This window comes from Scomber japonicus, chromosome 14, assembly GCF_027409825.1.
Source record: "Scomber japonicus isolate fScoJap1 chromosome 14, fScoJap1.pri, whole genome shotgun sequence".
NCBI lineage: Eukaryota > Metazoa > Chordata > Actinopteri > Scombriformes > Scombridae > Scomber > Scomber japonicus.
In genome coordinates this window covers 15,882,271-15,907,967 of record NC_070591.1, presented here as the reverse complement: position 1 = coordinate 15,907,967, position 25,697 = coordinate 15,882,271, and the positions used below count along the sequence as shown (strand labels likewise).

Below are 25,697 nucleotides of genomic sequence, written 5' to 3'. Positions count from 1 at the left end.
GTGCTGGTGATGATCCAGGGTCATTTTACCTGAGTGCTCAAACTGTTTATCCGCTTTGGCAAAGGCAGACGGTAAAGCTTTCCTTTATTGGCTATAATTTGAGGTGTGGATTTCTCCCTGCCTGAAAAGGATTATCAGGGCCTTGCTTTGCCAAGAGCCCAGTGAGAAGCAAAATGCTGCCCAATGGGACAATCATTGCCAGAGTGCAGTACTTAAGATTGGTGGCTCTTATATTGCTTCAGCCCCAGAGGTGCCAAAAATGGTTCACTGGTCTTTGGACAAAGTCTGGATATTAAATGCTTTCATTATAAAAGTCTGACTTGTGGTTTTGTGTTGGTTTCAGAATTCTGGAGAAACATGTCCAGGACCAGATTCCAGGGGCCAAGGTAATTGTAGAGGCCATCGGGCCACGTCGCCATGGCGATGGCTATGAGCTAGAGGACTACAGTAAGACGGACCTGATGGTGTACGCCATCGACCCGCTCACGAACAGAGCCATTTCACGCCAGGAGCTCTTCAAGTGAGTGGGTGAATTTTATTACAAGAAGTACAGTCCGACATTTGATCTAAATTGATGTGCTAATGTCCCCACTGTGCTGAATTTTTTTCCTATAGTCTCTCTTCACCCTCACTCCATATAGTGAGTCAGCAAGTATCTCTGTCTCAGGCTCCCCTTGGCTTTCTTTTCTACTGTGTCTCCACTTTTTCACTACTTCAACTTTTTTCATAAGGCTTTGATTATCCTGCAGGTGCACCAAATCTGCCATATGTCAGGAGAAAGGGGCAGATATGTGGGAGAAAAGGAGGAGGTGAGGTTAGGGAAGGACAAAGTAAGAGTGGTGTAGGGTGTATTTCAATCAGTCTATCAACCTTTCATACAAGTGTCTCAAAGGTTATTCCAAGAGCCTGAAGATATGCCTGCAATGCATTTTATTCCTTTCTTTGAGGATATAGAGAGACAATTCCTGTGTGCCCTTGGTCTGCCTAAGATGATGTAGTAACACACTGCGAGGGCATGTTCACGTGCTATTAAAGCAGCACAGAAAAGTGTTTACAAGACATTTTTCATCCCGTCAGAAGAAAAAATATCTCGGCTAGCACCTGAGAGCAATCTTGCACTCAGCTTTTTCATGTTTTTTAGCCCTTCTGTCAGACCGTTCAGACACCAATCTTAAAAAGCCCACTACATCAGAGCATGAGAGTTGCCAATCAATAGCGAGCAAGCCCTTTCTGAGCTGTCCCATTCACTCTACCAATTTGCTCTCCTTTTTTTCTTCCTTACCTTATATTGAGTTAGCTGACACCATCTTCTTTCATTGTTTCTCCATATCTGGTTACTACCAGTTTATTACCAGACATTGTGACACTTTCAGTTCATTTGAAAATCTTCCTCACAAATGACATCCAGTGGTGTGGTGGTCTCTATGTGTTCTGAATTAATCTATAAACATAACCTCTGTGTCCTTAACCATCAGAGTAGCACTATAACCTCTTTAAAGTGGATCGAGAGGATTGGGTTACAGGGGGCGGCACTTGAATCATAAAAAAGGTTCTTTTATTTTTAAACAAAACTAGTGACCATAGCCCCTTATCACAAGTGGCAGCTTTTGAGAGACCCAAGCTAATTTCAAAAGAGGTTTGCTCCATCCCTGCTTTAATAAGAAACCACTTCCTTAGATGCAGATACTGTCAGGAAAGTCATTTAGACTTGAAGAGAGAGGCTTTTTATTTATGCATTGCATGTCTGACAATGTTGTGGGGTAATTGCATGGTATATATCTACGACTTTGCCGTCACAGATAACAGGAGGGGAAAGAGAAAGACAACCTAGTGAGGGGATGCTTGCATTATAGAGTGTCCTTATGCCACCTTGACACAAGCACTCACTACCATTTGAGCTCTCTAGTGGATAGATTGCCAGTGAGGCCAGTTAATAACCTTCATATGCACTCATTTATTCACCTATGGAAAAACAAAAACGACAGTGATTGGATGTGGCAGTGGGCTCACTCCTTTGCACTGCAGAATTTGAGAGCCACTCTGTAACAAATGGTTATTGCTAGGAAACTCTGGCACATGAATGGGTGGATTGCTTTAGTATAATATTGTATTTTAGCATACTGTATACTATATAATATTGATGATAATGTGCCACAGATCTCTAATTTAAACATTGTAGATGTAAATCATTATATTTAAGGAAGCTCAAACCAAGTTTTTTATTTCTTTTTATTAATTCTTCTTTTGAGAAATGATTTCAGTGCTTTAATAAATGTATTTCTTTCATAAGAATGCAGGTCTACAGCTGTTTTTATCAATGTTCATAATGTACTGATCTAAATTACCAGATGCCACTAACTATGAAATATTTGACCCTCAGAAAATGGCATACAGTACTTCAACAAAAACATTATGTTCGGGAGTTTATGAACTTAGCCACTATGCTTCTTCCTCTATCTTCGGTTTTGTCAATCCCAGATTTCTCGATGGGAATGTCCTGGAAATCAACAAAGAGTTTCAGCCGCACCTTGGCGAGGGTGGCCGCATTCTCGAGATCCGCTCGCCAGACATCGTGGCCAGCGTAAAGAAGGCCGCCCAGGCTGTGGGCTACACAGAGGGAGCTCTCCTTGCCCTGGCCATCATCATCATCCTCTGCTGCATACCTGCCATCCTCATTGTCATGGTCACCTACAAACAGTGAGTACTCTCACCTCAGTAATAATCACCGGCTTCTGTAATCAATTAATCATCCTTAACTGGTCTGTCAGGAAATTAAGAGGGAAATGCATTTTAATTAAGTCGACCATCATTTTGGGAGATACCGAGTTACACTCCTGGTTTTAGCTAAATCATTTACTACTCACAGACAAATCAGATATTTTACTGTTGGAATGTAAACCATTGTTGACATCCTGTAGAGTAGAGGCCTGTTAAAATAGAGCCTGCAAAACCACAAGCAGCATTGATGAAAAGTGTATTTGTCAAGTATTTAAGATAAGGCGAGAGCCCCTCTTGCTTGGTTGCTGCCTTTTGTGTGTGTATGTGTGTGTGTGTGTGCATCTCTCCCTTCCTCTCTATCTCTTCCTCTCTCTCTCTCTCTCTCTCTCTCTCTCATCAGGCATGCTGACTGCGCACTCTGCTGGGCTAATCTCCCTGCTCATGCTCTGTGAAAGCAGATTAATTAACACTCATTTGTGACAAATATCTACAGCCAATTGTGACCGTCACAGTGCGTCTTCACGCTACTTAATCATCTCTGCCCAACACATACACAATAAACAGTGCTCTCTCTGTCTGGTTCACTCTATCTCTGTCATTCACATGCACACACTGGGGTTTGCAAAAATGTGATGCCTTTGTTTACTGCATCATTCAGATTGGTAAACCAATTGAACTCTTGGTCAACAGAAGTAAAATTCTTCTTTCAACTAATCGTTGATATGCTGCAAGTGTTCCATGAGCAGTCATGTTTGGGAATGTTTATCCATGGCAGATGGGTGGAGTGGTTGCAAATGCACAGGCTGAGCACACAGCAGAAAGCTGCCGATGGTGACATTACACCTAACACACAAACTGTCATAGCAGATGGTGCTTTGTTGGTGGCATTACATTACTTTGGTAAAATTAAATGATTTTGGAAATCATGTTCTCATTTTTATGTGTCAACATAATTCATTCTCTCCTAAATTTGGGAATGAATATAATATTTAAAATATGAATCTGTTTATTCATGTGGAATAATTGAATATTGTTGTGAATAAGTAATGGCAATATGAAACATGGAAGATTCACTTAAGAAAAAAGCAATGGCTACTTTTGCATGTAGCCCTGCAGTCACTGCTGGAGGCTTGAGTGCCTCCTACTTTGCATAGAAATTGGAGAGAACATACAGAAAGTTTTCTCCTATTTTATGGTAAATTGGTGAACATAATATGTTATGCAAAGATCTTCTGTTGTCTGAGTCAGGATTTTCTTACCTTATGTGTGTTTGTGTTTTAAAAGGAACTCCCAGTTATCAATAAACTTTAAAGTTTGCCAAAGGACCTCCCAACATTAAATATGTCCTCTCATTAATGTTGTATGAGGTTACCATCTTGCCAAATGATATAATTATACATCTTTTTTGTCCCCCATCTCTCTCTCTCCTCCTTGCATCAAAACTTATCAGGTTCAAAGAGTAAGTAATTATTCTTTTTCATGTTTTACAAGTGTTCGCTCTTTCATTGCTTGAAGTATGTGTGCGAAGATCAGTTTCTCTCATCCTCATTATTCATTAGTTATTTAAAAATTAGTTGAATGTGTGAAGTTGATGAACAAAATGCATGCTAACTAATGCCACCCTTTTGAAATGTCTGCTGTATTATGACATAAAGCAACGCTTATTCATCTTGTACGTTACTGAATCAATGTTAAATTATGCCAAACAGTTCTAGTTCTTGTGGAAAATCTCTCAAAATTCAAAGAAAAATCAACCCAAAGTCAACATAGTTCTGGACTAATTATCTTCTCACTCAACTCTAACACTGCACTCCTCAGTCTGATGCAAACCCTTGATCTTATCCTCATCAGTCTCAGCAACCTACGCATAAACCGCTTGTGCATAAATGTTAGACTACGAGTTCGACAAAGTATAATACTGAAGAAAGTTACTGGTTCAAAAAAGTATAATCATGAAGAAAGTGACTGTAAAAAGTATAGTTTAAATTAAGATCTACAATCACAACATTAGTTCTTTGGTAACATACTTTGCATCACTTGGACTTGGCTCACCTGGAATATTAATCAATAATGTTAAACACATAATTACAGGTGTTTTTGGTTTTGTCTTAAGCTATCATTTTAATACTATGTTATGATACTATGTTTAAATACTAAATCAAATGCCCTGTAGTGTTAAACAATTACTAGTACTGCCAGTCTCTCAACTCCTGCAGATCCATGCACCTTTCCAAGTAAACAGTCAGCTGTAAGGAGTTGGAACATCATTAATTAGTTAGTGAGTTAGTTTAGAGTTAAAATATATTATTAGTGCTTATTGCTGAAAGTTTGCCTTTACATAATGCTGTTTACATAATAATAAAAAACAGATGCTGTCTGTACTTTGTATCACTATTCTAATAACAATTATTATAATAGGTTTTATTTATATAGCACCTTTCACAGACCCAAGGATGCTTTACATACAGAAATTAATCAAAACAAGAAAAAAAAAGTAAGCTAGTCTTTCTTATACTTTCTCTAAAGTCGTTTTACTTATGACTTTATGACTGAACAATGTTGTGTCTTAGTTTTACCACCAGTGACCGGGAGTTGCTTGTTTCTGACAAAATTCCTTTTGAAAACACATGCTTAATTCCTGGTAGAGACTTCACACATAAATGGTGTGACTGGCTCCTCACTTTTTATCCATGCTAATACTAGAAAGGAGTTAATTGTTGTTATTTTGGGTTGATTATACTTTTAGATTTGTGTATGAAGTGTGTTGTGTCATAGATATTTGCATGTGGACTAGAAACATTTATCTGGGTGACTGTAACTGATGACACTTTGCACAGGCGACAGGCAGAGTGTGCCAAAACTGCCAGGATTCAGATGGCTTTACCACCCGGAGGAAAAGCAGCTCCGGCCAGTGCTCCTGGTGCTAACCTCTATGAAGAGCTCGGTGACAGCAGCATGTGAGTCAACCTTGACCCTTATTATCTTTTTCCCCATCCATCTATCCCACCTTTTCCCATGGTGAGCAGGTACTGTATCACATTCTGCTGGTTCTTTTCTTTGGATATCAAATCCAAACTAATTCTAGTACTACTGCTCCCCTACACTAACAGCTGTGTCAGATTCAAAATCACATCTATGCTTTGTCCTAAAATGACCACTGGCAACTCTGCATAGAATATCTGCCCGCTGCTTTAGACATATTAGTAACTGCATCAATGCATCTCTATGCTCTTGGGCTTTCTAACAATGGTCCACTTTAGATGCCTGCAAACCACACTGTGCACTGCAGCACAGCTGGTGATTAGACTTTAGCTTATGTATGTGTTTCTAATTTGACTGCGTATGCATTTTTGCAAGAGCCTCTCTCAAGGTAAGAGTTGAAGTTCATAACAGATGCCATAGTATAATGGACATAGAAACAAGTAGAGAATCTGGCCTGTGCTTTATAACTGATTTTACAATTAATCACTTTAAACATTTACTTGATTAATACCTACACTAAATGCTTCATGAGCTTCCCTATATGTCCAGAATGTTTTGCTTTGGCACAGTCAGATATCACCTTTCATTTTAAATGCTACTCTAAATGTGCAATGAAATGTTAATGCTTTCGGATTAAATGAGGTTGAAGTGAAACTGCAGCCCTGCTGGTTTAGTAATTTTGATTTACAGCATTTTAAAGCAATAATGCCACTAACATTACAATTGCCGTTGGGGGAAAAAAAGAAAATGGAAATTTTAATGGTAAGCTGTAAAGAGCTTTTGCAATGTTGACAACAGATGTTGACTAACATTCAACAAGCAGAAGCTTTTGATTCTGTAGCAGGAGAAATGCTCTCGTGGGAATTGAGTGTTGTTTATTTGGAAGTTATTTTCTAGCCTGTACTAGGAACAACAGGAGGTGGTCCTATAAACAACCACTTTAAAACACATTTAAACTCCATGTGTGAAAAGTTTTTGTTAGCAGAAAGGTGTAGTGCTTACGTGCTCGAAAGAGTGTCCGTGCTTTTTGTGTGTGTGTGCATACTCTCAGACGCACACATCAAATAAAACTGTGCAGTATTTATCCTCATAATGCAAAAACATGGTGTACCCCTGTGCTTACACTTCATCCATGCCTTCATTTTTAGTAAAAACCTCTCACATTTATGTTGTAGTCTTCTTACCATCTGTCTGTGTTTCTGTCCTCTCCATCATTTCTATTCCTCTCTCTCTCTGGATTCAGACTGCAGTAAGTAATCCCAAAATACATGTTGTGCAAGAGCCATGAATAAGATCAATATTATCTGTAAATATAGCACATGAGCAGCACCCTCGTTACCCCTCTTGCTTTTAGCTTTTGCTGGGCATTTACTAAACCTTTATTAAGATGGTCTAATTTTGATTTATCTGTTGTGTTAATTGGCCTTGGTATTGTGGTAGCAGGTTTGTAGTTCAGCAGACGCAATATTGAAACGGCAGTGAAATCCTTGTACCCCTATGTGGTCAGAAAAAAGTGACGCTCCCTTTGTTAAGACACACTGCACTTCAGTAGATACCGCTGTAGTTGTCTGCTCTCTCCCTTCCCATTAGACAATCTGTCTTCTTTTTTGTGTTCGACCATCCTTACCCTCACATCTCTTAGTGTTGTGACTGAAAGCATCCCTTAAAGCATCCCAGTATGGGTTGATATAGGTTATCGTACTGTAGCTTTGGAGTACAGCTCAGGATTTACTCTGAGCATAATCATTTCACAATTTCAATATTAATTTACATCACATTTGAATTAATGCTTTAGCACATGGTGTAAAGTTGAATACTGGACCATATTCAGTATTTAGCTACTTAAATCAATCAGCCGATTGTTTTGTTTAATCTACTCATAAAAATCTGAGAGATAGTCATGATACTAAGTGATTCTCAGTTAAGATGCAGAAACAAATCAGTGCTTTTGCTTTTACCTCACCCTTTTTACTTTGCTTCGCTTGCCCTTAAACCATAAATTTTCACCTGTTTCAAGTCTTTTTTCTTCTTCACCTCCACCTTTACTGGGACAGGGCTAAAAAGTCTGTCATTGAGGAGGGTGACCACCAGAGGATTCTTAGCACCTTTGCCTGTCGCGCCATTGCAGCCCGCAGCAACGGAACACTGCATGTCAACTTGCCCAAGTCAGGGAGCAACGTGACTTTCCTGTCTGATTACAACCCACTCACCACCCACAACCCTGTCTACGATGACACCAGTCCCCTCTGCAGTCCTGATGTCTATAGAGGGAGGAAGGGCCCTTCTGAAAAGCGGTTCTCCTTTTCTTCTTCACACTCAGAAGGGTCAGGGTGTGTCTCCTTCAATGCTGCCCGCACTGAAAGAGGGCTGCATGGTTACGATATGTCAAGAAGGCAGTCCCTTATGGACCCAGCCGATTGGGAGCAGCAGATATTCCAAGCAGCCATGAGAGGCAGACTAAGGCCGGAGAGTTCTGCCACGCTCCGCCTGAGTGACAGCGCAGACACTAAGTTGTCAGTTCGTGAGCAGGCTAGGCAGTTTGAACAACAGGCCCTTCAGGAACAAACCCTCAGGCAAAACATAGACTCCCAAGGCTCCCTCTCCCCGATTCTTGTCAGGGATAGAGATGGCACTGACGTTCTGGAGCTGACCTCAGAAGCCCTTTTCTCCATCATGGATTACCCCTACAGCCCCAGTGTGGGCAGTGATTTGCCCCCGAGCATCATCATTACTCAGGGAGAGGAATCATGGCCCTTGCCGACCCAGAAACCGACTCCGCCTGTCCTCAGGAAGTTCAGCTCCAGCATCTCCAGCTACATGACAGTGCAACCATGTCAGATCACTGTTGAGATTATTCCAGACCCACCAGAAAACCCACCGCCTCCTCCTCCACAGCAGCCACACTCACCTTCCCTATCCACTTCTCCTCCATCTAGTGCTCCTCCCTCTCCACCCTCACCCTCTTACCTTAGTAAACCTCAATCTACCACGCCACCCTCTGCTCCTCCCATCAAAAAACTGGCTCCTCCTCCACCTCCACCACCTCTTCCTCCCCCTCCCTCACCAGCGACCGATCAGTCACGCCCAATCGTCCAGTTTGTTCCAACTTCTTTGCCGTCCGTGTCATCCCTTCGCCCTGTTTCAGAACGGAAACATCCCCCTCCTCTTCCCCCATCACAAAATGAAGTTGGAAGGAAGGAGCTCAGGGGGATCCTGAAAAACATCCAGAATTTAGCTGACATAGAGAGGTCTGTTGCCAACCTGTACAGCCAAGTAGACAAAAATAGCAAGGTGCCCAAGTTTAACAAGCAACCACAAGTGACTGAGGGATCAGAAGGTACTGACAAAGTGAAAAGCTCTGATCTCCTTGATGAGCAGAGCACGCCAAAGCCAACCAATTCTAGCTCTACAGTCCAAACCAACTCAGCAAGTATGAACTGTGCTGAAAATGGGACGAGTCAACCAAATATGACAGTAGAGGTTCAGCAAGCAGGGCAATTGAACTCGAACAGCCCAAACACTGATGAACAATTTTCCTCTCAGTCCACAGTGTTCTGACTCTTTCTCTCTCCATATATTTATTATTTACATTTATACATTTCATGTCTGTTGGTCTGCTGTTTTTAAAGACTTTTTATGTTTTTTGCACTGTTCGTAGTACTGTATATAAGCTTCAGCCAAGTCAAAGAATTTTGACTGTGTGGGTTTTTCAGAAACGCAATGCTTTTTTTACTTGATACTCGTATTTTAGTGCCACCTGCCAAAATGTACTCAGCTCTGCCACATTGACTGTGCTATATGCTTATGGGCTTGCATTAGAGCATAAAACAGGCTTGCATGTCAGTTGTGCTCAGTTTAACTGCATGTTTTAATTACTTGAATTGCAAGTAAGTCTATGATAGTGGTGCAGTTTTCAGTTCAGTTCACAGATTAGTCAGTTCGTCATGTTGTAAGTATCTTACCTCAGTTAATATTAACAAAACCCAAACCGCTTTGAATAAATTATGCTAAACACCAAAATTTTGTAAATCCTACAACCCTGGGGTCTGTTTCCTTGCTGGCTTCATTTTGCTGATTTTCACATTTGTTCTTTTACTTCTTCACAAATACAGGAGCATGAAAATTTAGGATGCCGAGTTCAAATTAGGCAAAAGAAAAAATTATAATGTTCAAAGTTTTTGTAAATGAGGGGAAATTACCATAACTGTTAAAAACAATTTCCCAGAGGTATACAAACTCTGTGAAATAAGCTTCAGAGTATTCATGAAGGAAGATCACGTATTTCTTGATTAAACATATTCAGGAAGCTGTGGCAGTGATTTGAGCCCACATAAAATAAAGTACTTCTAGGTAAAAGACACTACTGACAATGATGAATGAATGTGAGATATAAATTGTCATACTCAGATCCTGAAACAAATATCTAATATGTACATGTTTACTGAGACAATCCTTGGACTGGATATTGTAATAAAACCTACCTACAGGAAATCTTTATTTAAATATAACAGAGATGAATGTGGGGCCTGGCACTTTTAAATAAAAACATGTATCTTCTTATGTTTGGTCAAAGCGTCAGCTATAAAAATACATGGATAGGGGTCCCCAGGCTAATGTTGAATGAAGAGAGCCAACCTCTGAGGGATCTGTCTATTCACATGTCTGCAGAGATTCTCCCAGCATGATAAAGTAGTCATAGTGATGTTCGGCTGCACACTGGAAAAGGCTAATTACAGAACCAATCAATCTCTGACCAGGGCTGCTGCCTACAGAACTGTCAAATACAGTTATACTCTCCTTTTCTTTTCTATTGCTCTGACCTTCTGCCTGTCCCATTTGTCTGTGTTTCATTCTCCCTCGTCCTCTCCCCTTGTAGTTAGTTCTAATACTTTCCAATCTTTGTCCTCTTCTTGTTAATCTTTCCTCGTGGTTCTCGGGAGATTCTATTACCTTCTTTACATTCATTGCAATGCAGCCGCTGTCCCCTTTCGCCTCCCTTTTTTCTGTGCTCAGTTTTTTTTGATTTGCACTCATCTCTGTCTTTCTCCACATATACCCTTCATGTGTTTGTTTCACTCTGCATGCAGGGAAATGGTCTAAGCATACCTTCTTTCCAGAGCAATGCAATGTTTGATTCATCACACATTCCCCACGATGGGCAGATCGAAGGCCTGCTAATTCTGTATTCCATGTTCACTACATGGGGTAATCTCTTTTGTAAAGAGGCTAGCAAATCACATGCTGTTTCTTTCAACCCAAAGAGCAGTAAGCCTTAATGGATGCTATTCTTTATATTCCAATCTTACACTTGTTGTTATCAAACTCTTTTTATTTCCTGGCTGATAATTCAATACAGTAGCATGAAAAATGGAAGAAAGGGAAAACGTTATACTAATTTTAATAATGAAAATGACTTATTTTTCTTTAGCACTTTTCCAAGGAAAAGTTGTAGAAGGCATACATTATAAAAAAGAAATTGGCTATAATACAGAGAGGGAAAGAACACAAGGGTGTATATTGCTTAATAAATTGCATTTGGCCGTATTTATGGGCCATTTAATGACCAGAGAGGTTTTGTGTTGGTAAAATGGAGGAAAAGCTACACCACACAAAATTGCACGCTTGGTCACATGTGTTCCTTTTGAGGCGTTCCTGTTCAGAGGCATGAATTATGGGAAGAGGGAATGAAAATTCATACAAATAACTGCTGCACCTAATTTATCACTGCTGACCGACCACTGCAGCAGAGCAGAGTGGGAGATTGCTAGACTAAGGTGAAAGAGTGAGTAAGCGAGAGAGACAGAGAGAGATAAGCACAATTTAAAAGATGCATTACAAAGTTATGTTACAGAATTCTCATCTCAGCATCACAACAACCTGTTATTTTCCACACTTTGTATTTACCGCTGTCTTTTCACATCAAAACAGACCACCACGTATATATATCAGTTAGATTTTACTTAATGGCAAATCAGGTGAATTGTTTAGTGAAAATCCCACAAGAGATTTTCAGAAATTCCAAACATTGTATGCTAAAGAAAATGCAAAACAAAAGCCATATGGTATTCAGAAAAGTGGTCTTTAATTAATAACCATGTACACAAAAAATGCCTGAAAACATCCATCTGCTCTTACACCACATACTTATGTTTTTGTAAAAACAAAATCATCTGACATTTTGGGAAATTCTCTTATTCACCTTCTTGCCGAGAGCTAGAAGGAAAAAAAAACATATTTCCCAAACGGTCAAACTATTCCCTTAACTGAGTCTTTCTATTATGGCCTGGGTAATTTTGTTTGGCTGGTATTTGTGGCAGCAGAATAAAAATGACTCTAGTATATATATATATATATATATATATATGTATATATATATATATATATATATTTCCTACATAATATGCAATGAAAAGATGTAAAATGTATAAAGCCAAGATCACTTGACTCTTATTTATTTGATATGCAAGACTATTTAAGTGTTGATTGAGTGTGTCATTTTTCCACAACATTACCTTATCAGCCATCTTCCCCCTTCTTGTGCAAACTTCCCGTGGCTACTATCCACTGGGCCATTATTCTTGATGTTGCATGAAGCAGCAGCCAGCAGCCAAGCCAACAGGTCATCCATCAGCTCCCACTCCCATCATCCACTTTGCCTGGGAGGTGTGGCCATATGGCTCTACCCTGTCCCTGGTCCCTTCCCATAATAACAGATTACAGCTCTCCAGAGGAAGCTCACATCATTGCTTGGCCATATATCTGAGTGTGAGAGTCGTCATTATTTATGGTCCTAGACAGGTTACAGTTGTACGTTTGTGAACCTGGAGGTTTCAGCAGGGCTGCTCCATTACTCGCCGTTTCTCATTGACTTGTACTGAATGCACTGCAGATGCATTGTTGTCCTCAGGAGCAAATCCGAATTGTTTTTTTTTATGTGTGTGTTAAACTCAAGATTTACTTACTTCAATTCAGCAAAAAAACATAACAAAACAAAACCATTGCTGTCTATTGAAAGGACATGGTGCATTATGATGTGATAATCAAAGACAATTTTGTTAACTTTCTTTGAGTCTGTAATTCCTCCCTGAATCACAATGTCCTTTTCATATCTGTTGATAGATGCTCTAGATATGTCTGTATAAGCACTTACTTTTTTCAAACTCCAATCTTTCCAGCCTCTTTGATATTTGTGATATTATGATGTTTTTTTTCTCCGCCCTGTTTGGAGGAGATAAGGGTGGGAGAAAAATCAGCCCACGCCAACGTGATAACATTGTGGCCTTAGGCACCTTCTAAAACTGAACAATATCTGCAACTCTGTAATTTAACACACAAAATGCACAGTAAGTAAAGCTGCCGTTTCTTCACTGGTCAGCAGAATGTAGACATGCCAATCCTACAGACTTTACATTTCATTTATCTAAAAGAACTAGAAATGTTTCTGTCAATCCATATTCATTATTTGTTTTATTTCCTCCTTTTTGCGGCCCACAGCAGACGCGGCGGCTATGGGAGACAGGTAAGCATTCCTGTTGTGATGTGTTTTTATCTTATTGTTGTGCCAAGACATTCTTTTTCACTCTCAAGGCAGCTTGAGGCAGCTTATATCCTATTATTCTTATCTACAATTCACTTGATAGAAAACACTGAATGAGTTTAAGATGAGATCCCATAGATAGGACTTCTGACAATGACATTACAGTTAAGGTTTTATTCAAATGTCTCTTTTATTCTCAAATGTTCCTGTCAAATAGCAGATAAACATTTGGATGGGTTTTTCCTCTTTGTTGGGGGGAAAAAAACATAATCAAGGCAGAAAACAAAGTGACAATGTTTGACATTAAACTTTGTCACCTTCAGATAATCTGTGAACATCCAGCATATATGGGATGTTTTTATTTATTTATTTTTTTGTTGTAATTTCTTACTTTTCCATCGCTTTGTTTACTCTTTGTCCATATTTCCCTCAGTGTTTCATCTGTCTTCAATCCTTGCTCCTCCATGATATGTAATATTGTCTTAGTGGTAAACATAAGAGAAGCCTGCTTTTTCTCACTTGAAAATCTGAAATGTGTGGAGTGAACTCTTCCTTATGTTTGTGTCTCTCCTGACCATCCTTTCCTTCCATTACCTTATCCCTCTTTTGCACTAATCTTTGGCAGCAACAGCAACTGCTGAGGCCATCTCTTCTGAGACCTGAGGTAGAAATTCTCCTGCTTTCCTTAATTCACAGGGATTGTGGTCATTCTGCTGTATGCTCACCCTGTATGCTGCTGCTGCTCTTCCCCTTCTGTCTTTCATCAAGGTGTAAGTAATTTCTCTCTCTGCCTCTCTGAAATGCAGGAACTCTCCATGGAGTCAGGTATTGACCCAGGCCAGGACTACTACACACAGGACTACTATAATTACGACCAAGGGTAAGGAGGCAGCCTTCAGTCAGTCTTTTTTTTCTTCTTCTTTGCATAACAAAAAGACATAGGAACATAACACAAGTAAGTTTGATGGTGTCAGAAGATACAGGCATTAAGAGAAGACAGTAAAACAGGGAGGGACAAGTTGAGGTAGTGTTTGAGACATGGCATGTAGTATTGAAGTAGAAGACGAATGAGCAATAAAATAGAGAAGAGAAAAAATAAGTGAGATAGAATAATAAATAAGAATAATAAGGAATAATAATTAAAATGGAAAGTGGGGGAGATCTTACTCAGGCTTACATAAATCCATGGGGTTCATTAAAAGTTTAAAAATGACATAGTTAGGACTTATTTATCATGACGTTGCCATCCAGCTCCAAGTGCTGTGGAGAGCATTTCAAAGAAGTTTAGAATAAAATCACGAGCTTAACTTATGCTGCCCCTTCAGGAGTGCACACCATCCGAGTGTTTACCCTCTTTTCACCCATCAAATGAGATCAATTATGCTGCTTTGAGTCGAGCACCTGAGAGTACGAAAGTGTTTTCCCATGCCTTAATGGATAGAGGATGTTTTGGCTGTTGCCTGTTACATTGCCCATATGGTGCAACGAGGAAAAACATGGAACTGAAAGCTGCAACAGCTGCTGAGAAATTGTTATTCATTAAATGTTCCCACTCTATGGCAGGTGACTTGCACAACTCCAGGGAATTACGCTGCAACAGAGCAGCTTTTGCAGCTTGTAGACTTTAATCGCTCAAAGAAAATTTGACAAATGTTAGAAACTGAAACTGTCCATGTCGAATGTAAGTGTTCTAATTACCTGTACAGTTAATCACTGACTTACATGTCATTTTCACAAACTATAATTACCTCAGCTGGTGCTCGCTGCATCTGAATCACACCGTCCTTCATTTGCAACAAGCTTTAATTATATTTTAATGGTATGTCACTAAGTTCATTGTAAAAGTTTCTATTGCTAATGAGTGTACCATCACTATGAGCAGATGTCTTTGATCTGTTTCTGTTTGCATTGTGTGGCACATGTTAACAGCACTTAAGCTTTTAATCCAGCAATCACCAGGCTGCGTGGTCCTTAGAGCCGCACTCACATGCTCAGAAGCTGTCGATGACACACATTTCCATTGGCCTCTCTCCTTCAGGCTCCTCACTAATTCAGCATTGTGCAGCAATAAGAATAATTCACATCTTCAATATAATAGTAATATCTATGCTAACTGAGGCTGTCTCCACTCTAATGTTAATCTAATGGGGGAGCTCTTATTTTAAATGTGATTTGTTTGTGAATGTTCCGCTCAATCTTCAGGTCATGTTCTGCACACCTTTTAAAACACAAAATGTTTAAATCTCTAATTCCTTGTGTTCAATTTTAATGACATTTGGCAAAAAATAAATCTTAGCGTTATTACTGCTGTTTTGTCGGAAGTTAAACAGGTTTAATAGTCGCATTTAAAAAATCCTCTGATTGAGGACCAATTTAGCCAAAATAAATATACAGTATATATGCTTGGGAATTAAAACAGCACATGGGAGAAAACTTATGCAACAAGATTTTCATTTGAAGTGTTTAATGGGCCTTTAGGCATTACTTAATACTATGCAGTTTCCCATCTCAGCCTGTGTTTGCCTCGTAATTTATTAGGCCTTTTTACAAACATTGGCAAATATGTAGTCCACTGTATTTATCTACTGTGGAAAATGTTTTGAAAAAGCTCTTTTGGCCCCTGCATTTATTTTTACATTTTTTCATTGTCATTATATTTCAAGGAAGTACAACAAATCATCATAGTAATTACTGCCTATCTGATCAAAGATATTGCCTAATCTACAAAAAAGAGGCTAAATGCAGTGATGAATGAGGTCAGCCTGATATATTAGAACAGGATCTAAGAAAAGGAATGAAAAATGTAAAAAGAAAAAAAAGGAAGGCCTTTTATGATGGTTCCTGCACCATAAAAGATGTTGATGCCTGAATATATTGGACAAGTTATCTGTACCATTCACACAAAAACTGCAGATGACAATAAGTCTGTGTTTGAGTAACATTAAATCAGGAGCAAATACTCACTATCATTCTTGTACCCATAGCAGTTGATTCATTTCATTTCTCTGAGCTGACTCTTAAGCTCCATCATGTTAAATGACAGTAGGTGCCTAAAATGATACAAAGGGTATGAAGTGATTTATTTTTAGTAAACATTTGTTCATCGCTTTTATCTTACGGCATATACATTTTTAATTATCATTAAATCATGTTGCTGATGGTTTACTGGTTTGCCTTCAACTGTATTCCCATGTTCAACTATAAGCAAATGGAGAAGATAGTCCAAAGTAATTCTAAACATTCTATAATATTTTATGTTTTGTATGAATCTGTTTTTCAGGTATGACCTTCCTCAGTACGGCAGCCGGAGGAGGTTGATATCTCCTATGTATGATGAATATGGAGAAGTGATTATGGAGGATGATGGTTATTACTACAGTCCACATGGCCCTGAGGTATTCCCTTTCCTTAAATGTGAATTTTATATTTCCTGTGATAGTGTCAAGAATGTTAAGTCTTGCCTTAACAGGTTGTATGTCCAATTTGCTATGTCAACAGCAGTATCAACTCTTTGTGACATTCAAATATTGTGGCTTTATCATCGCAAATGGTCGCTGAATTAAATCTGACTGTCTTAGGGCCGAGGGAGAGGCAGAGGCAGAGGCCGTGGTGGTGCACGGGGTAAAGGGCCACCCAAGAGGGTTGCATTTAGGGACATGCCGCCAGGGGATGAAATCGAACAAGCTGAGCTAGCAGAGGAGGGTGAGCCTTCCAAGGCTGCCAAGAAGCTGAAATCTGTCATGAAACTCAGCAAACTTCTGGCGGCAAGCAAGGGAGGAGAACAGCCATCTGATGCTGGTCCCTCTGGCTCATCTCCATGGAAGAGAGCCAAGATGTTCAAGATGTTTGGCGCTGGGAAGGACAAAGATTATGCCAAACTTATGTCAGCCCGCCGGATCGACAGCCAGGAGAGTCTGACTGACGGACCAGCAGCTATGGGACCAATCGACAGAAAGTCTGATACCCGCAGCCGACTTGGTAAAGTTTTGAAGAAAATCAACTTGGGTAACAAGTTGCAAGTCCGGAGGAAATCACAAAGTAGTGTGAGTCGCAGCTCAGCCACAGGCAGCGAGAGGGATGAGGAGGCCTCACAAGTAGCCAGTGAGGATGAAAATAAATCTAAAGTGTCTATTAGTGTGACAGAAAGTGAGCCAGAAGCAGGTACAAGTGGAAGCAGTAAGGAGAGAGGCTCTGATGATGACGCCTCAGAGAAAAGCAGTGTTGACAGAGATTATCTGAAAGTAGATTTAGACAGGGATGATGCAAACGAAAGCACTGTGGACTCAGAGGAAGAGCCTGACGAAGAGCTGGGGGATTCTGACGAAGAAAGCAAGTCCAAATCTGAAGGAGAAACTGAGAAGGAATCCGTCAGTGAGAAAGAATCTGGCACTGAAAAAGAATCAGAGTCAGACAAAGAGTCTGAGTCAGAGAAGTCGTCAGGTACAGAGAAAGAGTCTGAAACGGAGAAAGAGTCAGAAACAGAGAAAGAGTCAGAATCTGAGAAAGAAACTGAATCAGGAACTGGCACGGCAACAGAGAAAGAAACAACCACAGAAAAGAGTTCAGGAACAGAAAGAGATTCTGATGAAGAGTCTGAGGAGGAAGAGGCCTCAAGGAGCACTAGAGAAAGTGGGTCTTCTGCCCACTCTTCCATGAGATCATCAGCTACTGAGGCCAGCAAGGTAAGCAGTGGAAGTGGTAGTGGCAATGGCAGTGGAAGTGGGAGTAGGAAAGGTAGCAGAAGAAGTGAAAGTGCAAGTGAGAGTGAGAGTGGCAGTGGCAGCGGCACCGCTAGCAGTGCTGCTTCTTTATCTGTCTCAAGGTCATCGCAGAAAACCCCATCATCAGGAAGTGCAGTGACCTCTGAGAAATCCAGTGAAGAACTCAGTGATGCTGAATCAGGGACAGGAACAGGCAGTGAGGCTGAGTTAGGATCAGGCAGTGAGGCCCAGTTGGGGACAGGAACAGGCAGTGACGCCCAGTCGGGGACAGGAACAGGCAGTGACGCCCAGTTGGGGACAGGAACAGGCAGTGACGCCCAGTCGGGGACAGGAACAGGCAGTGACGCCCAGTCAAGGTCAGGAAGTGAAGGTTCTTTGTCTCGCGGGTCCAGCCAGAGAACAATATCTGGGTCAGAGAGCATTGGAAGCAGTCAAATGACGGACCAGAGTTCCCTGGCCAGCGAAGAGAGTTCAGCTGGTTCCCAGTCCCCTAGTGGCACCCGGCATTCCCCAAAGTCCATCCTGAGCCACAGGTCTGCGGACACAATCACAGAGGAAAGTGAAGAAGAAGACGATGAGGAAGAATCTAAGACTGCAGATGAAAGCAAAGAGTCGGCCGGTGATCTCAGTGATGAAGCAGCATCTAGTAGGTCCAGTGTGGCGTCTGGAGGCCCCGGGCCATCTACCCCCTACACTGGTCTACCATACAGCTCTGATATCAGAAGCTTCAGCGATACCTCTGAAGAGACATACGGAGGACTGTCCCCTATCACTGAAGTAGACGAAGATGCCCTCTCCTCTGACAAATCTTCAGCCAGTGCATTCAGGGACTTGGGAGGAACGACATCAGATGCTGATTCAGAGGAGGAGGGAAGATCAACTGCCTTCTAGAGAGATATATTGTCACTGTGAAGTAAGACTGAATAAAATCAATTACCCTTGCATGGGAGTGAAGAGAGCATTGCTTGCCTCTGCAGAGTCTTTCAAACATTCACTTTTCCTCATTTCCCCCTAGCAAGGAAAAACTTTGGTGGTTTTCTGCTGAAAAAAAACTTTTTCTGTCTCTTTGACTTATGCTTCTCTTCGATGAGTGTGTTTTTATACCTCCTCTTTTTCTATTTAGTATTATTCTCTTGTTTCTGCTGTGAGATTATGCATGTTGCCAGGACTTTTTCCTGTGATTTTGAAGTGATTACTTTCTGGGAATGTATCACTCTTTTTACTCAGAAAAAACAAAGGATTTCTCGTCATACATTCATTTGGATTTTAAACACAGCTGAGGATACTTAATCATAAAATGGGTTTTAGTCAAAATTGTTGAATTAATTTGATTATGAATATTTTAAGAAAAGTCCTCTAAACAATACATCTTAAAAACAGCATTTTATGATCAGACGTAGTTAATTAGCTGTCAGTAATATTAATGGGATCTGAAAAAAGGAATATTTTTTCCCACTATGTCCTCAGTACATAAATAAACAAGCACAAATCCTGCGCATGTTTTTCTATGGACAAAAATTGTCACTAAATACCTGTATCTCAATACCAGTATACAGCCCATCTATCTGTATTGCCTTTTTGGATGTGTGATTGCATTTTTATATTTCTTTTTCAGTTAAATCTGTGCATATTCTCTGAAAAAAAACTGCATATTGACATTGACCCCTTGTCTCCCCCCCAGCCTGGGAGAAAAAAGCGAATTAAGTTGGTGATAGATCGGGAAAATGAGACTAGCTCCACTGGAGAGGAGAGCACCACAGAGACCCAGAGGAATCGACTCCCTAACAACCACAGCAACATCAACGGGAACATCTACCTCGCCCAGAATGGCACCATTGTCCGAACCAGGCGGACACCCCATCTAAACAACTTGAAGGTGGGCTCCCCATGCCGCTTGGGTAAGCATTTTAAAAAACTAGACAAGTTGGGGGTGACCCATGAAGAACCCCCTCCTATAGTTAGTGTTGAAGGCACAGAAAACAACACGGAAAATGGGACGGGTATATGCGTTCCTTCTAATGTGGATGTTAACCTTAACACCCAATCCTCCTGTGGCTCCCTGGGATCCAGCATCACAGTTCTTAAAAGTTTTGGGTCCAAAACCAACATTGCCAAGGCCTTGATTGACAGAAATAACAGTGGCCCGTGTGTTAATGAGGAGCAAGAGACTTCTGTTGACAACCACAAGGACAGTAGGGAGACTTTGGAGTCCCACAGTGACCACACATTATCAGACGAGGAGGAGTTATGGATGGGACCCTGGAACAGCCTGCATATACCAATGACGAAACTCTGACTGGCCATGCAGAAAATTAATTTCCTTTTTGTTACTTTCCTATCTTTGTCATGCTGTTTTTGTTTAGAAAATTATCATAAAAAACTATGGTGTGCCTCAAATGGAGCTCCAATCATTGTCATGGACAGGTGAATTCACTTATTTTATTTGTTGTGAATGATTTGATGAAGCATAATTTGTTTAGAGCTTATTTGTACCAAGCATTAATCACTGACAGGGCTATTACAGATGGGAACACAGAGCTGTAAGGCAATGAGTGCCTCTACAAATGTGAAATTATGTGTTATCCATGTTTGACTATAATTTTGATTCTTTATTTAACACAGGAAGATGGTCCTCTTTCCTTTCATAGCTTAATTATTTTTTTCTTGAAGAGCATCACAAATAGATTGCCATTCATTTCCCTCTGATGTTCAAGATATTTACAGAGAAATTATGGTCAAAATATAAAGAAATTGTGATTATATAGTCTATGATAAAGTAAAAGAAACTTATTTTGATAATAGCATTTTACTTGAAAAAATATATAATTGTCATTGATTATTTTACGTTGTGATCAGTTGACAATGTTTTTGAAAATTTATGAAAAATATAGGAAATTATTTTTGTCTATTTTGTATCAGAGATGGAAAATATAACGTATGACATTAAAGACACAGTATCCACATGACTGTCATCACTGTATTTCAACAGTGAAAACATGACATGTATGATCATAATGTTTTTTATATGGACATTTGTATCTACAAGATGTATTTTCAACCCCTTTACGTGATGCAGATTCACTCTCTTCGTGATAATTTATCAACTGACACATCAGGAGCCCTTACTTGGGGAAAAGGACTACCAAAAAATGTACCAGAGTCAACAATAAAGTTCTAACCTATTTTAATGAGTATTGTGGTGCATAATTGTATTCCTGCCACTTTATTCTCCTCTTAACATCAGGATAATTTAGCAATATTGAACATATTACAGTTTTGAAAATATTGAGGTACTGTGCAACACATGTGGATCTGTTTGGTTATAAAGATACAACCCTTAAATTGTATAAAGCCAATGAATATAAGGTAGGCACTGTAACTCAGCAGCATGCTCATAAAAATACAATGTCTGTAGAGTGAGGTCTGTCAGAATGAGGCCTTTCCTGTGCAGTGGACTTTCACTTCAAAGAGGAGCAATGACAGATCACCAAACATGGGGATATGGATTGCTACTGGATCTCTGAAAAGCATTGGTAAGTATGTTGGAAAGTCTGAGAAACTGACAGTCTTCTTAAGCCCATTTTCTCACCTGTCAAAACAAACTGTGAAAAGGAGAAAAAAAAAGATTGCAGTGATTGTAACCAAAAGGCCAGAAGGCATAGGAAATCCCAAGCTCCATTCTCTTGATTTGTTTCTTGGAGATTGACACATCTAACACATCCAGCATGACAATTACAAAAAGTGTCCTGCAGTCAATCAAACTGGGAAAATGCCAATCAAGTTCACATCATTCTTTTCAGGCTGAAGTTCAGAGAGGAGCAGGAGCTGAATGCCAAAGTGAAGAATTTTAAAAATCTGTTCAGAAAATAGGTCAGGAGGGAATATTGTTCCCACTACAACAAACCCGGTGTCCTAAACGATCAAAACAAACCTCAGCACTGCACCGATGGAAAACATGGCAACAAGAACCAGAGAAAAGTATGAAGATAATAGTCAGCTGTGTCTTTTTGACTGTTAAATGTGTGACATCTTGTGTGGATAAATTCTGGCATCTACCACAGTAAAGACGGTCTCTCAAATCTGTCGATAAAGAACCACCTGCTCCATTGTGCATGCACTCTCACAGAAACACTGCTGACAGGAGAACAGCACTGCAAACTCTGCAGAAGCAGCTCAGTATCATGCTGCATTTTGGCAATTTATGTGTGCATTTATAACAAAGCCTCATAATGAGAGTGCTTTAGAAAGAGCAACAGAAGGAAAAATAATTAGCAGCACATATGCAATTCATCTCTGTCCTCATCTTCTCAAACACAAGGACACTCTTCATAAATCTGTTTTTGGAATACTCTCATGATGAATTAGAGTAAAGCTGGCCCAACTAATAATGGAAGCATTTCTACAGAGCATTTCCGTGTGTCATGGGACAAGCCCTTTTGTTTTTTTACTCATCGCCCTAATCATGTCACATACTTTATTCAATTACAGCATTAAGACTGGACATATCACTGTTGTAATAAATGTTAGGCTTGAGTGGCCCCAGAATACAATGTTCCCTTAAATAGGGTTTTCTTGTCATTTGGATTTGACATTCATAACACATGACAGTTTAAATATGGTGAAATGTTGCACACATTCAGAAAATATTAAAGTTGATTGTCTATTAATGTTCACTGTAGCAGTTAACTGATGTAGCAAAGGCATTCTTGTAAGAAACATAATGGAAGAAACAAAGTGATAATTAGCAGTGATCTAAAAAAAAAACACAGTCATAACATCTTGAACAGGTACATTAAATATGAAATACGATAGAATTAAATAATACATCTGAACCTAATATAACATTATAACTGAATAAGCAATAAGGATAAAATCTGTGAATTATCAAAGGAAAATTGCTTTTTAGGTGCATAAGTCCAATCTTTTAAACTCCAGCCAGCCAGCACAAAACTGTACAAGCCACTAAGCAAGACAAGAAGACTTCTGGTACTTACTGGTCCATTAGCACTTGATGTTTAAAACATTTTCACAAGGAAAGAGCTCCTACTTTGGGAAAATGGCGAAATCTATTTCAGTAGGATTTTGGCCACAGCTGTTTGCTTTAGTTACCAATTCCTCCTAAAGACATCCATAGACAGTGCAGCATTGCTCTGATAGAATTTAAAATTTGGTTGTTCAGATATCAAGGCTGTACAAATATATTTTCCATCTTCAAAGCTGAGTTCATCTTCAGGGAATCGAAAGACTATAAATTATCTAGAGAAAGGCTAAAAATCATCAATATCTAACAAGTTGAGGTTTGAATTCCTGTCCCCTTACTATCAATTGTAATGACTTTGGTGATCCCCTGATTTTTATCTAGCACCATCATCAAGCCACATTTATCCAATACTGTGTATTATGACCAAATACATTCCTCTCAGCCTCAGCTGTACTTTGCATTCTGTGCATGTTAAACATTATACCTGCTAATTATATTGTGATGATAGCATGCTGATGTTAGCAGTTATTTCAACACTGCTGAGTCAATGTACACAGAAGCTAGCATATACTCTTGTTTCAAAATGTGCACTGGTGATCTCACTGGCTACAGATGTAACAAGAATGCAGATATACAAGAATGAATTTGTAGATATTACAAACCAACCTCAAAAAATTGAGGTTGTGGCGTCTTATACAAATAGTTGACATCTGTGGCAGCTGCAATGCCCACATCTATATACATCATAGAATCCATTGCTTTTATATTTGTGAACTGTACCATGATCATTGATTCATAGTCAACCAGACAGAAATTATGTTTTATGAACTGGTCACAGGAGTGGTACACAGTATGTCTGTGCCCCTGTGTCATGTAATCTTCACCTCAGGGTTCATTTAAATACATTGATAAACCCTCCAAAACTCAGCCACAGTTTGTGTTTATGTGAAGTCATTTTCTGCTGCGGTAATTCTATAATGGTCCTTTGGGTGTAAATCATGACACACAAATACTCCTGTGCTTCACAGAGATTCATAAATCTTTAAAGGTTGTTATGGAGGGTGATTATTTATATATGGGGGGAGTCCGCATAGTTAGTAGTGCTATGTGTGCACTAAACAAAGGTAGAGGGTCATGCTCTGTCTCTGTGCAAGCGCATGACAGCTTGTTTATTCTAATTGGCCTTTTGAGGCCTTGTTTCTGGTCCTTAGTTTAATCAGTGCAACAAGCTCATGCATGCATTCAAATAAGTCTGATGCCTCTTTAACAAGTGAACAAATTCATTGGCTTGCTGAAGATGTAGTATCGCTGCAGCAAATAAAGCCACATAACTACTGATATAGCATTCAACTTGACAGGAAGAAGAAGTGAGAGCAACTTCACAGAAATGCATCAATATGAAACCACCTTGTAATAAAATATCCGTAGTGAATGCAAAATAGGAACATAAGCTCAATAGACATTGGGATTCACATTTTAATTTTTACATACGTATGTATAAGGTGGATCAGTCTGATATGTAGTAACACTATGGACTAATGATTCCCTGCCAGTGAACACATATACCATATCTTGTATTGATGTCACACAGCATTAAGATTACTATTTGGTTTGATCTTTACTCCTGAGTGTGTGTGAAAATACGGCAGCTACACTTTTATCACATGTAAATAGTGCATGTCATAAATGTGTAAAGAGATGTTTGATAGCTGAAGCCATAACACAAGCATGCAGATTTGATTTCCTGTGTGCACAGGAGGAGTTGCTAATACATTAATACCATTTCCACCCTCCCAGGAACGTGTTTCCCAGGTACAGGTAAGCACTGTTCTCATTTCAAGTCCACCGGCGAGCCTCCTGAGTTTCACCTATTAGCATAGCCTATATAGGATATCCTGGCCTTCAGCAGGCAATATGGTAATCTACCCATGACTCATTCTAAAGGAGATTATCACAAATCCCCAACGGAGGCAGGAGGAAACTCCTCATAATACCTATCAGTCACCATTGCTTATTGCATGCACAGACCTGGAGGACATGAATCTTCGTTTCCTCTGAAACCTGACTCCAAAATAATCAATTCACTACTTCAGTCATACAATTAGAGATCGCACACTTTTTAATATTTGAGAAGTATTGTAAGTATTAGGTGAGGGGAAAATGTCATATTACCATACATTTTATAATGCAGAGCTCAAAAAGGCTTTGAGTTGTGTGTTTTGTGTGTCCTCAATCATTGGTGAAATTACAGCTCATGCCATGCATCTGGTGTGTCATTATTTTTGTTATTCAGTTAACTCTGGCTTTTTACTCATTAAACCAGGTCCAGTCGTCCCTGCAGCCAGCATGGGGACAGATGCCGGATGCTGGAGGGGAGACTGGGGTTGGTCGGTTATTAGAGTAAAGCCACTTTAGAGGGTGCTGTGCCATACTGTTAATACTAAGCATGCACCATCTGGTGTGGGGTAATTTCCTTAATAAACAGCAAAACTGTTAGGTGAAGGTCTTTTTTCATTCAAGTATAGTACAGGATCCTGACTGCTGTTTCTGTTCCCTAAGGTACATTTGGTGGTATAAAACAATAAGCAGTTTTTATACATTTTAACAGTTTTTATAGTATTAAATCAATGCAAATTATGATTTTATTTCCCAGTTGAAAACTACTGTCATACCCAACTATCAACTTAATGAAGATCAATTAACACATGTCAATTAACATGTCAAGATTAATCTGAGGGGTCTCAAAACCATTAAAAGG

General features: G+C 39.7%; 1 protein-coding gene across 2 annotated transcripts in view; it reads left to right on the top strand.

Annotated features, from left to right (window-relative positions):
- pcdh15a (protocadherin-related 15a) overlaps positions 1-20,340 on the top strand; it is a 149,222-nt gene extending 128,882 nt beyond the window's left edge. The window contains exons 29-39 of one of the 2 annotated variants that reach the window (XM_053333386.1): positions 344-520; positions 2,479-2,697; positions 4,169-4,177; positions 5,556-5,675; positions 13,195-13,219; positions 13,863-13,901; positions 14,044-14,117; positions 16,518-16,632; positions 16,816-18,188; positions 18,315-18,871; positions 19,640-19,680. In XM_053333386.1, coding sequence (XP_053189361.1) covers positions 344-520; positions 2,479-2,697; positions 4,169-4,177; positions 5,556-5,675; positions 13,195-13,219; positions 13,863-13,901; positions 14,044-14,117; positions 16,518-16,632; positions 16,816-18,188; positions 18,315-18,849 — 2,686 coding nt within the window. In that variant the 3' untranslated portion in view covers positions 18,850-18,871; positions 19,640-19,680. Of the gene's footprint in view, positions 1-343; positions 521-2,478; positions 2,698-4,168; positions 4,178-5,555; positions 5,676-13,194; positions 13,220-13,862; positions 13,902-14,043; positions 14,118-16,517; positions 16,633-16,815; positions 18,189-18,314; positions 18,872-19,639 lie in introns of both variants that reach the window. The other variant, XM_053333387.1, reaches the window with a different exon arrangement.
- The last annotated feature ends 5,357 nt before the right edge of the window (positions 20,341-25,697 follow it).